This window comes from Cottoperca gobio, chromosome 8 (genome assembly GCF_900634415.1).
Source record: "Cottoperca gobio chromosome 8, fCotGob3.1, whole genome shotgun sequence".
Classification (NCBI taxonomy): domain Eukaryota; kingdom Metazoa; phylum Chordata; class Actinopteri; order Perciformes; family Bovichtidae; genus Cottoperca; species Cottoperca gobio.
Window position 1 is genome coordinate 8021233 of NC_041362.1, and position 16606 is coordinate 8037838.

The 16606-nt window shown below is 44.2% G+C and overlaps 1 protein-coding gene across 1 annotated transcript in view; it reads right to left on the reverse strand.

Moving 5' to 3' along the window:
• The window catches only part of sdk2a (sidekick cell adhesion molecule 2a), a 76302-nt gene extending 59969 nt beyond the window's left edge, over window positions 1-16333 (reverse strand). The window contains exon 1 of the mRNA XM_029436994.1: window positions 16288-16333. Coding sequence (XP_029292854.1) covers window positions 16288-16333 — 46 coding nt within the window. The remainder of the gene's footprint in view (window positions 1-16287) is intronic.
• Window positions 16334-16606: the final 273 nt, after the last annotated feature.

Here is a 16606-nt window from a genome sequence, read left to right on the forward strand (position 1 = left end):
ATTTTTTCTCAAGCACTTCGGGTCCACAGGTGTCTGGGGTGAAGAACCACTGCTTTAGTTGACAGCACTGATATAACAGTTAGCGGTGAACGGCATTGAGAGTACAATACAATTAATCTCTGACTAGAGGCCCTTCAGCCACAGCTACAGTGTCTGGGTCAGGCTGGAGATGAGGTCGTGCTGAGTGACCAGCTGATTAGTCAAGAGAGTTTACAAAGCCCCTGCAAATGTGTGCAGCCATTTGTCAGGCAGCCCTGTAATTAATCCATTTCCATGGGAGCCTGTTGGGAGTCTGAAGGGATCACTGAGGAGGCCCTTGAAAGGCAATCATTAGACACAAAAAAACTGAACTCTGTTAGACACACAAGCCAAAGACACAGAGTCCTGATTTGAGTGACACCGAGGTATCTGATGTGTTCAAACGCCCTTTACCTCTCAGTAAGAGGCTTGATTACAGAAAGGCCATAGATCAGAGTCTGAAGCAGCTACCGCAGTGGGAGAGACAGGTGGAAAGGAAATAAAGAGGACAAAAAAAAAGATTGCTCTCTCAGTGGACTCATTTATCTAGGCTCTTTAAGGTCAACACTCGTCTTTCTGCCATGACAGGCGGTATTTGAGCGTTGTAAATGGATTACATTTCCAGGAGGATGTCTTGAAGAAGCAATGATGGGAAAGGTAATTCACATACAGTATCTACGTGAGAGGAAGAGGCCTACTCAGTCGAGAGACAGCTGTTATTTGACCCTTAGAATTGAGGTGAAGCCGTGCTATGCTAATAGCTACATTCTTTGTTGATATCAATCCGCGCGTCACAAGAGGCGATTTATGCTCAGTAATGGAGAAAATGTTTCTTCAGTCACACAGGTGTTTGACACCATGGCTGAGCACACAATGTTATCTCCAGCGCGACCAGGAAAAAAAACAGATGTCCAGTCTCTCCCTTTAGTGCAGCATCCCGCTCCCACCGGGGATGCACAAAGTCACCCAGTCACCCACGCATTAAAGACAGGCAGCTGCCGGAGTGTTAGTGTCCAAAAATTCAGTAGAGAGACAGATATAAACAAGCATGACAGTTGGTTTTGGGGATGCGGGGAACGCTGATTGACAGTGCTCTGTCGGCCGGATTAGAGACGTTCATTTCGTCCTGAACTCAATTATATTTTACAAAGGCTGACATCCCCAGTTAATTGCAGCCTTTCCACATGAGGGAATTATTTGCAGTTCTCAATTCCCTGGCCATGTGTACTCTGTTCCGCATGTACAGGCTTCATCTAATATGTGGAAATATTGCAAATTAGATCAGTAAAAAAAGAAAAAGGAATAAGAAATCTGGGAAAAAAACTTAAGGAAGTGTCGAGAGGCAGAAAGGAGTGAAATACTGGTACAACTTCAAGAGAGAAGCGTCTGGGTGAGTAGTCTGCCTCGGTCTCTCAAGTGTGTCTGGATCTTAGCTCAGAGACAGCTTAGTTCAGAGACAGATCCAGAGTGACAGCATTGTGATGATTGACACGTGATGAAGAGGAGAAGAAGAGAGGAAGAGAGGAGAGAAAGGTTGTGCAGCGCCACTGGCTCCACCGTAATGAAAATGTGAGTCTTGCCCATGGAAGAATGTGACAGGAATCCCAGGTTGGGTTTGTGCTGAGGAGGTAATGTCAGGAAGGTAATGTCAAGGAAGGCCACAGGCTCATGTACAGGAATGCTTACACACTTATGCGTGCGTGTGTGTGTGTGTGTGTGTGTGTGTGTGTGTAGTGTACATGTACTGTATGTGTTTCTGTGTGACAGGGGGTGAGTGTGTGAATGAGGTGAAAGACCCTGAGGCCGTATAGCCTGGATTACCTAGCCTTTTCTAATTCACCCCGACTCCTCTCTCTAGACATCCCATGGTTGACATGTGTCACCACACAGTCAGATTACCAGGCCTCTAATCCACCTCTAAGGCTGACTGGGTGGGTGAGAGGGCTGAGGATGATCTGCCACACCACGAATAATCCAGCACCTAGCATTTCCACGGTGCGAGGGAGGGGGGGGAGCACATGTTGTTGCTCTCCTTACAGTCACTGTTGCTGTGTGTTGGAGGCGCCACGCAGCCTTGGATTAGGTTTGTTGCTTTGGCTGACATGTGGACAGGCAGCTGTCAGCAAGATGTGCTAAACCAAAGCGCTGCGCAGGCCCGTATCTCTCTGCTACCCTTGGGCTGTCCCTGATCGACGGGCAGCTAATCCCGTATCATTGTTTCGTGGTTTTGTTTGTTACAATGGGTATCCGTGACATCACTGGTGTTGACATAGGCTCACCAGCAAACAACACCACTGTTTATCTTCGTCTGTGAGATACCGGGTGAAAAACACTCCTGGATGGGTGCAGGCCGCTGCCAATGAGATACTAGAGCAAATAGGTAGACAGGAAATATTTACTGATAATAATCTCATCAAACAGATAAATGGAGATTCTCTTCTCTCAACAATAAACATCTTGTCTGTTGTGTTAGACATAAAGTCTTAAAGTCATTTTATGGGCTATAAAACATTCCGCATCTATTCTGGTATATGCAGTGTGATAAACATGCATAACAAAATGTTGCTTAAATGTACACGTAAACCAAGAGGGAATGATTTACATAGTTGTGTAGATAAATCCATGATTCATTGTATATATTTGATTGCGCGGCTGCTGTGAAGCCTATGACTCACTCGCTGAGTGTGGTTGAGTTGTGTTGCTCCTCTCAGGGACAATTGACACGTATCTTTCATTTGGTCATCGTGACCCTAAACTGACATCAGCAAATAAAGGAGAATTCTCTTGGGGAAGAAAAACTCTAGCTCTGTCAAGTCGTTAAGACAGGAACTTTTTCTCTTGATTGTTTTATTAGATTTGTCTGTTCAGTTATTTCTTGGTGTTGAAAGTTTATTGAAAAGACCTTGGTGAGAAAAACATCTTCCTCCTCTAACTTGATAGCAGTCTGAAGGAATTCTTAGTAGCAGGGCAGTAGGACAGGTCACGTCTGCACAAAGCATAGTGACTCCCTGCTGCTGCAAGACACTCCACTGATTAAGACAGGCCAATCACTCTTAGTGTCAATGTCAGGTCTGCTAAGGACATACGGCGCATCTTCTCTCTCACCTTAAAGGAGGAGAGTAGCTGGCCAGAGTGGCAGAGGGCCAACACTGGTTCAACAAACCCCCCATTAGCAGGAGTGAACCAGTGAAACCCAACCTCAGGAGACCCCTGACTCACTCCCGGGCAGAACTGGCTGCTTATTAGGCTCGAACAGCTTCAGGTTAGTCTGGAGTGCTGTAGCCGTAATGATGTAAACAATTCATACTGGTATAATTCTGCGGAGACGGAATTATTTTGCAAGTCATTGTTCTGTCATTGTTTTGAGTGTGGGTGTTGCTCTCCATCTGGGAGATATGGAAGTCATTAACTCAGCACAGCCAGTTTCCAATCACAGTAAAAGTAATGGTGAAATTGCTGGAAATTACATAAAACTAGGGTCTATAAAATCCCTGCAGCAGCACTTATAACCTCCCTCTCCAGATGTTGGTTGAGGTCAGAGCTCATACGGTTCCCAGATATTGAACGGTGACTAACCTCTACATGTATAAGACTGTTGACAACAGAGGAAAGAAACGACAAAATAACCACTTGATAACTACTCAGGCAGCCCCTAACACCATAGTGTGGCCTCAGTGGTTATCACAATATATGAATGATGTAGACAATCATTATGATGGAGTGAATGAGCTTGACGTGTAGGGAATTTGTAATGAATTCTCTATGTGTCCAGGCCGAGCTGTTCAAACACTATCTTTATGGTTGGATGTGTCCCGGGGGACAGTAATGCAGAGGTTAGACACAGAGACACAGATTGAAGACTGGCCACCTCTCCGCTACAGGGCCTGGCCACCAACCTCACAGAATTTTTAATGGCACACTAAAATGCTGCGTAAAGACTAAATTGCTGCCCTCAATGGGCAACAGATGATGGAATTAAAGAGATTTAGAGCTGTGGGGGGAAATGGGCTGTGCATGTTTGATGTGGGCCTGGGAATGAGGGAAGAGAGGAAAGAGGGGCAGCAGAGCAAACCAAGGCAGCATCTGGCCCTTGTGGGGACAACACGGCTCTCTGGGAAGTCTCTACGGAGCGAGATATGGGCTGACTGATAGCTCTTTCTGACACCCACTATGTGCACAAACTGGCACTCATCTACTAGTAACACCTGCTGCACCCATATGGCACTACAATATCACCAATCACCTAAACAAAACTAGAACATGTGAGGCGTAAAAAAAAGAAGAAGTTATATCTGTGAAATCGCAAGGCCACCACACACACACACACACACACACACACACACACACACCAAAGAAACTCATTCCAACCCTACCCCTACTCCAGGTAACCATAGCAACCCCTAACCTGTCGTCTCCTTGACAAGAATAGGCAGGCAGCCAGGTCAGAGTGACACATTTTCTCTAACTCGCAAACACACATGTGCTGCGTGGTACTCTCTTATATTCCCACCAGAGCATAAGCAGACACACACACAGCCTACTACTCCATACATGTAGGATTTATCATCCATTCTCTTGGCTGTGCTCTCTCATATATATTTTTCTCTCATTCACAAACACACAGCACAGCACTGTCGCCGATAAACACACAGACACATATGCACAATAACACATTTTATCTTCACTACTCCACAGGAAACTGGCAAAATGCCTTCCGCCGCCCACCAAATGGCAACAGTTATCCTGACCTGGCATATTCTGAGCCCAAGTGAAAACGTGGCCCAGTATAAAGGGCCGGTGGGCTGCGGCAGCCTCTCTATTCACTAGAGACAAAACCTGGATCTGTGGCATGATCTGGCTGGCTGGACTTATGAATAGAGCCAGCAATCCAGCAACGACAGACCCTGTTAACCCTTTTACTATCTCGCTGTATACAACATAGATGGAGAGGGAGATGCTGGTGTGTAGTACTAGAGGGGATAGATGTAAAAACTAAAAAACTGACACTGATGATGACAATTCTGCACTGCGTGAGCACTTATGATAGGGTCATGCAAGAGACTGGGGATTCCAGACACACGACTGCGATATACAGGGCGACAAGCAAGTCAGTGAAAACTCCAGAAAAAATGTACTAACCGCAGACTCATCCCTCACGACTCCCCCACACAAACTTGTGCTTTTATCTCATCCCAAGTGTGGAGGAAAGTTAAATATAATTCAGAGAAGAAAGGGGGGGCTAGCAGACTGGTAGATTCAAAAAAGCTCTGGTGTAAGTGATGAAGCTTAAGCACAGAGGCTGTTGATAAGTTAGGATGGGACAGGCTTTATCCCGGGTGATAAGATGGGGGAAGGGCCCCACCACCTTGGCTCATATTTTCCCGCCGCTTTCATCTCGCTGCACACCGCAGACCCAAAATTCACCGAGGGAGCAAAACACAACCAAAACCAATAGCCGGCAGATAGCATCTCTTACGCTAACAAGCTTTTCACTTGGGGAAACCATCAGCTCCCTGGTTTTCTCATACAGCTAATTAGGGATGGACTGAGAAGCAGACCTGCAGCTATATATCTACCATGCTTTTACACTTCTTCCTCTCACTCTGTTTCAATTCAGCTGCTTTTCTCTGTCACTCTTTCTGTCATTCTCTCTCTTTCTTTTACTCTCTCACTCACACACAGACACACACCGATTCAATCCACATTCCATTCACTTTATGCTTCCCTCTGCTTCTCCAACTTCCAATCCCCTACCCCTGCTGCCATCCCCGCCACTGTGTCCAGCCCAAGGCCACGACTGCCTCTTAATCCCATTAGACCAAACACAATCAATTATCCAGCCAGCCATACGGATCTGAGAGCATTAAAAGGTTAGCTCAGGAGATTTAAAGCCATTGATGTCTATGACAGCACTGCACCCCTCATCCCTCTCCCTTCAACGCTCCCCGCTTACCAGAGCGTTAGAGTCTGCGTATATATGTGTCAGCGTGTGTTCATCAACATGACACCCCGGCACCAACTTGAGCCACCATGCATTGCTTGCGGAACTTTAATCATGTCCCTGCGAGTCCCGGCAAATTACTGCCTTGTGATGGTAATCGATAAAGCGATAAACGCAGCTAGGGACTGCAGCTGCTGGAGCAAAGAAATACCGCTGTTGCCACTGGTTGAGTTCTCATAATCATAATCTGATCCCCTTTCTCGCCAAGAGTATAGGGGGGGGAAAGGCAGAATGAAAGACTCTCTTCTTCCAAGCTAGAGTGGCACATGTGGGGGGGGGGGAGTGCACCCTCATACACTGTACTGGCATTGAGAGATGGAGGAGTTGTGGACACAGGTGCAGGTCAATCAATGCTATCTGGCAGGTAGACTGATATAATCATATTGTAATCTGGACACCCCCCACCTCTCTCCACACACTCCATGCCCCTCAGCTGCTCCATTCATCGCTTCATCTAATTCTCTCTCTCCCTCCCCTTTATCTTTCCCATACACTCCTCTCTTTTACTCTCTCTTCACTGACTTGTTCCTTTTCAGGCAAGAAAATTAAATATGATCATTCCTCTTCAAAGGCACCACTATTAGCCACATAATGAATATTCAGTTAATGTAGCAGAGAGACTGTGTGAGTAACAGTAATAAGTGACAGCCAGAAATGAAAGGTGGAACTCTCAAACTGATTTTCAACGTCCTATTTCAACTACAAAAAACAAATGAATGTGCTCTGGCATGTTGTTTTCCATATACTTCATAGCCAAATAACACGAAACATTAATTATTACAAATACCTTATTACCATGAATGAGCAGTCCTGTGACATTTAATGATGTGATTGTAGATCTAGAGTCCAATACATCATTTATGGCTCATTAATATTTCCAGTGATGAATCATTGATTATAGGGCTATTATGAAATACTTCCTCAAATCTCATGTCCCTAATGCGACCTCAGCTGGAAAATCATTTGGCTAAGGCTTGAAAGGCGGTGGAGCACTTGTGGCTCTAACTTTAACTTCACTCCTAAGGACTTGTCAGTCTGCGCTCCAGATGCAGCTGCCAAGCACCTTCTCCACCGGGATTCAAATGTGTTTCCTCATGCAGACACGATAGCCACTTTCCAATTTCAACTTCATCTTAAACCACCAATTTCTGCTGCCGTGGCGGTGATTGAAATATGAAACCCTGCATATATACAGGCCATTACAGCAAATACAAGGCCCCAGCTGCTGTCTGTCTTCCCAGGGAAGTGAGAAGAGAAGAAACAACAGGGATCAGCTACAGTCAGAACACATTTCTATTTATTTATTATTCAATAACGTTGAATTGGCCCCTGACCCCCTGCAGCAACTCACGCCAAACTACCCTCAGAAGAAAATGGCAGCCTAGCTGAATCAGGAGGAAATCAAACGGGATCCCTGCAGCTCAGTGGTTTGAGAGTTCAAATCTGACAGAATTTGATGAGTCTCTCCCTTTGAGTAAATCCTTTTTGCTGTTTATGATTCATGCGAACATAAGTCAAAAGCACAGAAATTCAATTTCTAGGGCAACACCACGAACAGACACGCCAACATAGAAATAACAAGTAAATAAATGAGTCATCCCATTAAGCAGAATCTTTATGAGCATCCTAGAAAGTGATGAGCATTTATCTCTCTCTCTCTCTCTCTCTCTCTCTCTCTCTCTCTCTCTCTCTCTCTCTCTCTCTCTCTCTCTCTCTCTCTCTCTCTCTCTCTCTCCCTCTCTCTCTCTCTCCAACACCACAAAACAAAAAAATATTTCAGGGATGTAACATGTAGTGCTTTTATCTGTCTTACATGCCTCTCCAATTTCCAACAGAACCGTTTGATGGGTAGGTACTTGTAACCTAATTTCAGCTGGAGAGAAAAGATTATAAAGTAACAGTTTTTCAAGTGCAACATAAATGAATTGAGTAGCATAGCACATTGCAAATATACCAGACAATAATGTAGGAATTTGAGAGTGGGATGGTGGGGGGGGGGGTAAATGCTGCTAACACACTGTTGTCTGCAGCTTTCAAGGTTGTTTCAGCTGTTAATTAGTTCAGTTTGATGGCTTGCATCCATTGCAGTCTAACCCAGTTAAGTCAGATGCTCAAGGAGTTTTCTCTGGGCCTTAAACACCGAGCTGCTGCTCTACAGGAACCTGGCTCAAGGTTAGCACCATGGTGTCAGTCATGCCCAATGTCCGGCGCTTACAGTCTGCCATCCTCCAAAAAGTGGCTGCCAGAGAACACTAACCAAGGTTACGTCTGTCAGCGTCAATGAGTATTCCACTTATCTCAATCAAAGTCCTTCACAAATCTTTGAGGGATTGGTGCTGCTTGTGCTTCAAACTCTGGGAAAATAAGGACATTAACTTAAGGGGGGGAAATGGAAGGGAAACAGTCACGCTGTTGCACCTAAATTGAACATCTTGACAAATAGCGTCTTGGATTATTAAGCCGCAACCAATCAAATAAACATATTCAATTAATCAATTAAAATTGTCGCCTACCGAGGGAAAGAGATGAACACATTTGCATATTCTTGTTTGCCAATACTCTCGTCTGTGCTAAAGAAAGAACACACTCAGTGATACTTAATGTGTCTGATGTCCGCGGGGTGGGACGACTGTGGGGTTCTTTTCATTTGATGTCGATAAATAGAGAAATGAAACACATCTTTAGAGAAACAAGCCTGCGTGTGATTTTAAACAGCAACTGTGGAACAAAAAAAGGCCCTGCTTGTTAATTGGATACAATATGAACAAATGCCTTTCAATTAACATTGGTTTTGTCATTAATCGCCATGTAAGGTAACGACTGTTTAAATGCCAAACTATGAACGCAGAGAGATAAATTGTCATATCTTCATGTCCCCAAAGTGAGTCTGATAGTAATTAATTGTGCGTAATGACAAATTACTGCATTTTGTTTTCACAGGAAGCAGTCTATAAATTGGTTGACAGGCAATGTAAATGTTTTGTTTGTGCGGCATAAATCACCAGTTAACAACATGACACCTGTGGATTTTCAAAAGTACGAGAAATCCTCTTTCAAGCCACCTCCCTGCTCGATATTTCACGCATCGTAATAAATGATCTATTCACAAATGGAGCAATTAGTTATGACTAATACTAGGGTCATTTTTACATCAGACGCAGGCTTTGATATATCATATTGTTTGTGTCCAGTATCACAAGATGACAAGATAGTCATTCCTAAATACTAGAGTCTTTTTGAATGTCATCATGCTGGAGCATTCGCTTGTGTGTGATTGCAGTTGTGTGTTCGTGTGTGTGTGTGTGGGTTGTTTGTCTGATCCCTCCATCTCCAGGGGCAGCGGTTCCCTCTCTCATCAACCATGCCAAACCAATGTGACTGTCACTCCCAATCTGCACTGAGAGGGGAGCCCATGCCTATTTTTATAAATGTATTCATACTCATTAGCCCCGAGTGTCATTCATAGCAGCAGTTCTTTAATGCTGCGCGTAACCATCAGAGGCTGGAGGAGCCTGCCTCCTCTCATCCCACAAATTAATAACACAGGCAATCACTGCAAAGGTGCCTACTGTCAAACAACAATGGCTTCTGATTTCCATCAACTGTGCGCACCTCCTCATTTCCACATGACACACAAAAACACTCATCAGTGGTCTCCCCTTGGGGAATCTAAAGAAAAAAATGCTATTGTACCAGCCTTTGAAATATGAAATCATTCATTTAAGTGAGAATTAATTACAACCGCTTTTTTTTTCCCTTGACCCACCGCAGTATTGTGCCTCATAACATCTTGGTGGCAGACGGTTAATTGTGCAGAATAACTGGTGTGAACGTCGGCTGCTAATGAGAGCAATTAGGCATCAGATTCACACGAGATTTCACTGCAGCAGCTCACTCAAAGACAGCATACTTTGTCTCGATTGGCTTGTATGTGTCACATAAAGCACATGATGAACTACTTTCACGCAGTCAACACGAGCACAAGAGTCATGTCTTTCTCTATGACTGACATACATTTTTGACGTATAAATATAGTTTTTAGAGAATCATTAAGACCCATCATGTGTGACTGTTTCTCTCCATACTGTACAGCCACTTTCTCATTCACCATATTGGGCACAGTGCCTTCTAAAGTAATGGAAGTGGGCTGCTTCTCACAGCCATGCCATGTTTTTTTCATGGCCATTGTTTCTGCTCCACCCCACTTTAAATCAAGAGCACAATGCATCCCTCCCCGGCCCCGCTACCCCGCCGTACTTCACTCTGGACAACATTAATAAAACAAGCTTTCAATGATGCAGAGTGCAACGCCATATTGGGCTGTGAGCAGTGGTGTGATTAAAGCTTTTAAACACCGCCTCCCTTTGAGTTTGCATATGTCAGCTTTGCAGTATGTGTTTGTAACAACGCTGGTGGGGTACACGCTCTCTCTGTCGCTCACCTTGCCTCCTTTTCTCTTCTGCACTATTCCTCACTAATGCAGTTGGGGGCAAGGAAAGTGCTGGGTTCCCTTTAACATATAAAGCAACAACAGGAGCTTCAACAATAAAATCGGAGTGAGCTCCGCAGAGGAAGATAAAAGTGGGAAGGTAGCTGCTCTGCTACGGTGATTGCATCTATTGTCCATGTCTAACAGCTGCTCTGTCTTCCAATCTTTGCATGCCGTACAAACACAGTCAACTCACTTATTCCACTCTGTTCCTACAATTCACTTTTCTGTTTCAGCTTTTCTCTTCTCTCCGAGTCACAATATTCATTTTTGAAGCATTTGAAAGACACTAGCGGCTCAGCAAAACATGCACTCAAAGAACACATTTTTGATTAGTAATTTCTTCTCACAATTCCTTCTCTATAATCTAATGACGGCGACCCCTTGAGTGATTACAGAAATGGAAATAAAGCTTTTTAATTTAATTTCATGAAATTAAACATCGGCCAGAGCAACTTCATTAAACTGATATAATCCCACTGACTCTCCCATTTCTGTAGTCCCCACAGGCAGAGAACATGTCCAGCATTGCTACAACACCATATGTGCTCAAACATTTCCTTTCACAGAACAAGGAAATTACTCTTTGAAAGCCCTCCACTTGCAAATGAAAATAGCTTGACCAGCAATTTGTGAAAGCTTTGAGGACAATGGCACAGAAATTTAGCCCGAGGCCTCTGCAACGGCAACACAAGCAGCTCCGCAGCCATCATATAGAATCTGTTCACACATGACATGGGCCAACCCTGCCTTTGTTTCTGCCGTAATGCTCATGCTTTAAGTCAGGCATCTCAAATCAGTTTTGAGGCATCATATGTATGTCGCATGTGATTTAGATCGGATTTGGCTTCACTCTCTTGGGTGACGCTCAGTGTCAGCCCAGAGTGTGTTCAAATGTTCGCTGCATCTCCAGCGTGGAGACAGAGGGGCCAACATTGTCAGAAGTCTTCCTGGTGCGGTACAGTACATGTCCCCAACAGGGGACGCTCGGGCTCGTTTGTTTAGGTACGTCTCTCTGGCTCTGAGACAAGAGGAGACAGTGACCGGAGCATTTGGGACATGGCAGTCCCCTGCAGAATTAAGCAGACTGTGTTTCAAGCCCCAGTGACAGGAAATCTCACTCAGATCACAGAAGGCAGCACTGATTGCGTCTGACGTGTGCATCATCTTCCCTCAGATACATTGTCTTTGTTTTGTCTGGATCACTTGTGTGTAGCCCTTTGTATTTTTGTGTCCCCTTTTGTGTGTTGCGTATGTGTAAGATTGGGTGTTTTTCTTCACTCAGCCTACTTCTCTTGTAAAATTGAAAATGTGACCTTTTTATACATATCGCCTGTCTGTGAGAGTTTATAAGAGCTAAAGAGTGTGCAAAAAAAAAAGAAGCTCCAAATTAAACAATTAGACTAGAGAGGCCGAGCACACCACTAAAATGCAGGGGTGAATGTATAAAAAGGCTGGCAGGGGGAGAAGTGGAAGGGTTACAGTTTGGGCTCAAACTGGGCACACTAATCCCTTTGATCCCCCCATTTTACTGTCAGCTGTTTCCTAGCTACTGTCGGATCTGCACAGAATTTAGGATTTGTGCTACTGTATACCACAGCAATCTCTACCCCACTGATGCAGCGCTCTCCTTTCTTTCCTCCATCAATACCCCACAGCTCCCCCGCTACCCCCACCCCCCACCCCCCCCTATTGCCTTCTCACAATGTCCATAGCAATATTCATTTCTCTTTCTGTTCCCTTTTCTCCATCACTTCACTGTAGGTTGGCGGTGACTGCGACATGGCACGGAGACAGGTCAAATGCGTAGTGAAGTATGACGCTTCACCCTGAAAAAGCTGATTCTGATTTTGTCTATTCACACGAGACACCATGGCTGCGCCCCACTTTCATTAGTTGTGCCGAGAGAAAACAATACTGAAATACTGGTTTCTTTTTTGTTGAGAAAGCTCCGTTTAGCAGTAATGAAACAATCCGCGCGCACGTGTGTGCAGACGCATGTGTTAGAGGTAGAAAACGTGTTTGCGTACAAGTGTACATGCACACCTTTTGTTGTGCGCATGTTTGTGCATCTGCTAATATGCATTAAAGTAATAAAGGCATTGTTATTAGATCCCTCTTTCAAGATGCCTTTCAAATTAAAATAAATATGTATCTGCACAGGATCTCTTCCGTCCTTGTCAGCATTGCTTGCTTTCAGAGGTACAATGCTCCGAAGACTTCCCACTTAACCTCTGAGGAGCTTTCCTAAACTGATCCTAAACACATGACGGACTCGATATGCATATGGGCAGAGTCATGCTTCATTGTCAAAGCCTGGCTCTGCATGGCCCTGCATCAATTAATCCTGTAAGCATGTAGAGGAAGAGCAAATACAACAGGTTTCTCAATTTGCTGATTTCAGTAGGAGTCGCTGTGCTGTATTGATTTTCGTATGTACTGCACACGTACAATTTTGTTTTCATTCAAGCAGTCAAGCTGTCAGACTATCCCTATTTTTCTGGAGCCTTTGTTAATTTTGTAACTTTTGATTAAGCGCAAATAAATCTCACCAGTCAATTATTTTCTTAGCACATGAATGAAAATTTAATGATCTACGACTTTTTCTTTTACGGCAGACATTTTTGACACGTTATAGTAAAAACAATGGTGGATTTAACAACATCAATGAGAGCGGCATTCCACTTCGGGGGAGGCCTCCATATTCTTCATGCTGCCTCCTACTGGGACACTCAATGGAAAAGAGCTAATGTTAATGTCATCAGTTTCACCTGTGCTTTTCCTGCTATGACAAGTCAAAATGTCAGCTGTGAAAAAAGATCTGCTTGTAGTCAAATATGTCATCATGCATTGTGCTCTCAGGAAATGAAGTTGCATAAATACCCTCGTAACTGTGACAGGGTAAAAAAAACAAAAACAGCAGGCTTCCATACTGTGTTGGACTGGACAAAGGCTTTGTCTGCGCTTTGATTCGTGGGTTGAATCCCACCATATGGTTTCAGTCTCGCACCTGAAGCACATTCATGGCTTGTGCTGGGAGGCCAAGGAAAGGGAACCCAGATGTGACATGAGCCAATAGAGCAAGAAACCTGCAGTACTGCTGTCAGCTCCCATCACCATCATACTTCTTAACCGACACTCTCCCGATGTTAGAGGCAAGGACAGTGATCAAAGATATGTTTGCATTAAAGTGCTGCCATACAGCAATTTCAACCAGCTGTACTCTTTGCCATGCACACCAGACGGGAATCCCTTATCAGCAAACACAAAAGTTCTGCTGGATGGGATTGTAGGTAGGAATTTCTTAAGATTTATCTCACTAGCTGCCTTTGCATGTTCCGTGCTTTAACATCCACACTGGCATTCCCTGGTATCTCTGTTGCAAGACATTTGTTTAAAGTGGAGGTGGAGTACTGTCAAGATGTGACAGGAGTGGGGAGGGCCCGCTCTGCCTATCTCAGGGAAGAGGAAAAAAGGCAGGAGTTGGGTAACAGAAGTGATATCGAACATGATATGGAATCCCACGTGGCGAACAACAAGACAATTGGGAATGAGAGTTAGCTTTGGTCCTAATCAGGACTGAGCACACGGCATTGAGAAGATGCAGCTCGAGGCATTTTGCCAGGCCCCCCGGCGGGACTGGTAGGCCTGCTGCCAGCACGGCCTCAGCAGCAAACTCAGGCCTGCAGATGGAGTGCACGGAGGCTCCTTCTTTCCAGACGAGACCCTGCCCTTGGACTGGACTGATATAGTTTCTCTGCCCACCCAGCTCTGCCCACTTGCTGACCCCTGACCCCACCTTCATGGTGCATATATGAAAAAAATGCTCTCTTCAAAACAGCAAGGTAAAAGTTGACAGTATCCACCGGAAGAACAGGAAGCAAAAACTAACGTATTCTCTTCCCCATCTTATTCAGTTCCATATGTGGTGGGGCTTGTTGTTCATCTGACTCGCTTATATTTCCTTTTCCATGTTTCTGTATTGAGTGAGACGGCAAAATTGGAGTGTCTATCCACGTCAACACTTGCTGAGGTGAAACTTGCTGCTAATGGTGGTGAAGCAACATAACCAAGTGTTGTGACTGGCTTGGTTTGAGGTCAGCAGAAGAATGGATCAGCATGTAAAGATGTGAATTAATTCATGTGACTGTACAAAGAAATATGGATTGGTGCCGCCAGTAGTTTTTCTCCTCCAATTCTGTATTTCTTTGCCTCTTTTGCCATTTTATTCACAACACAAGAATACACTCACACATCCCCAGGAGGGGCACGCTGAATGAGAGCAAAGATTCACTGTGCACATTATGCTGTAAAAAAATAAATAAGCATTGTTTCTCACCACAGTTTTCTTTGAGTTGCCTTTGTGTTGTTTAAATGTTTACACGGAACAGTTCAGGGGCTTCAAGACAGATGAATGGTCCAAGAAAACTGCCTCAGTACGATCCCTCTTTTCCCCGGATGGAGGCAATGACACCATTTTGAGGGTTTTTCAAATCACTGATGATGCTTTGATGAAGCAGCATGCACACCATCTTTGCTCCCTTGTCACGATATTAGACAAATTAAACGAAAAGTGCCACTTTGAATCCCCCTCCCTGTCCAAGGTCATTTCCTTTCAATTTGTGTCCCAGCTCTGGGCCTGTTCTGAGACGTTTCTTTTTGTTCTTGATAGTTGAAGAGGTGCCTCCTGGTCTTGTGTCAGATGGATTAGACTTTTAGCCAGGAGAATTAATACGTGAAGAATTTGTCTCTTCCCCCTCGCAGCGCTTCTCCCCTCAGTCTCATCAGTAAACAAGAAGACACGGAAACAAAACCACTCTCAGCTATGTGATTAAAATTGGCCCCAAAAGAAGGACTTGCCTCCTCAGTCGACGCTGCTATTATTAAAAAATCTAATTTGAGAAGCCTATACCTTTCCTAAACTGCATTTTTCACCCAGTAGGACGAAGAAGGGCTGTCTGTGGGAAAAGAAAATCAGTCTGCATAACATGATTTTGTGGGGTGAGTATTGTGTCTTACCTCACAGGTACGGTTACTGTGTGCCTTTCTTTAATCTTTGGCCATTACAATTCTCAACACAAACTCGCATCATAGAGTCGGTACTGATTGCAGAGCAAAGCTAAACTCCTGCATAGTAAGTAATCATTTCAGTCAGCTACCCTAATGTGGCAGCATGACAGACTCATGGTGGGAGATGGGACTCTTTGCCCCATGCAAATAGCCATTACCATAGCCCTTTGGGCAAATGGCAATTACTGGGCAAGGGGTGAATGCCAAAGCCCAGCGGTACAAGTTAATTTGATTAAATTTCCATTATGAACTATCAACACAGTTTTGCTGCTCGACTGAGCCAATTAAAGGCCTCCTGAAGCTAAAAAAACGTTGACAGCACAGCGGCCCTATTGTTCTTCAACAATAAAGTAGACCATAATCATTTGTCACCCTTAATTAAACGGGTTTGAGGCACTTGTACTTTCTTTATTTACTGAAACATTAGCATTGTTATACTATTTTAAAGAAAGACAAAAAAGGTATCAGGCTTTTTCATTTATTTATTTCAAATGTTTCTGCCAGTGAGCACAGATTAAAAAAAAATTCTAATTCAGCTGTGATATGTTCCATCTTGGTGAATAAAGCATCCTGTGGCAACATGAATAAACATGTGTCGACAGCATTTGGCAGCCAGTGAGAAATCTGCCAACCAAGCCAGACATGGGAGACACGCGCTGAAGACACACAAGGAGCCTGATTTGGAAGCCAGGCTGCCACCACGTTTCACCTGAGGCTGTGCAAGCCACTAGCTGGTCTTTCTGGGCATGAGCCATGTTGCGAAAGAAAACAAGCATTTAGTCCAAATTTCAGCAGACATCTGCTAGCTCTCTGGAGAAGTAAACATGTTTAATTAACTACATTTCACCAAACAGGGATATACATATGTCATAAATATGTACTGTGTGTAATTATGGTATGATGGCTGAGAAGTTACAGCACTCCCACGTCACTGTGCTCCATATGGGACTTGTGACGTGATCAAAGTTCTTTAAGTTAAGGAAAAAGGCAATTATTTCATCACATGTCGCTCAGGATTTAGTATCTAG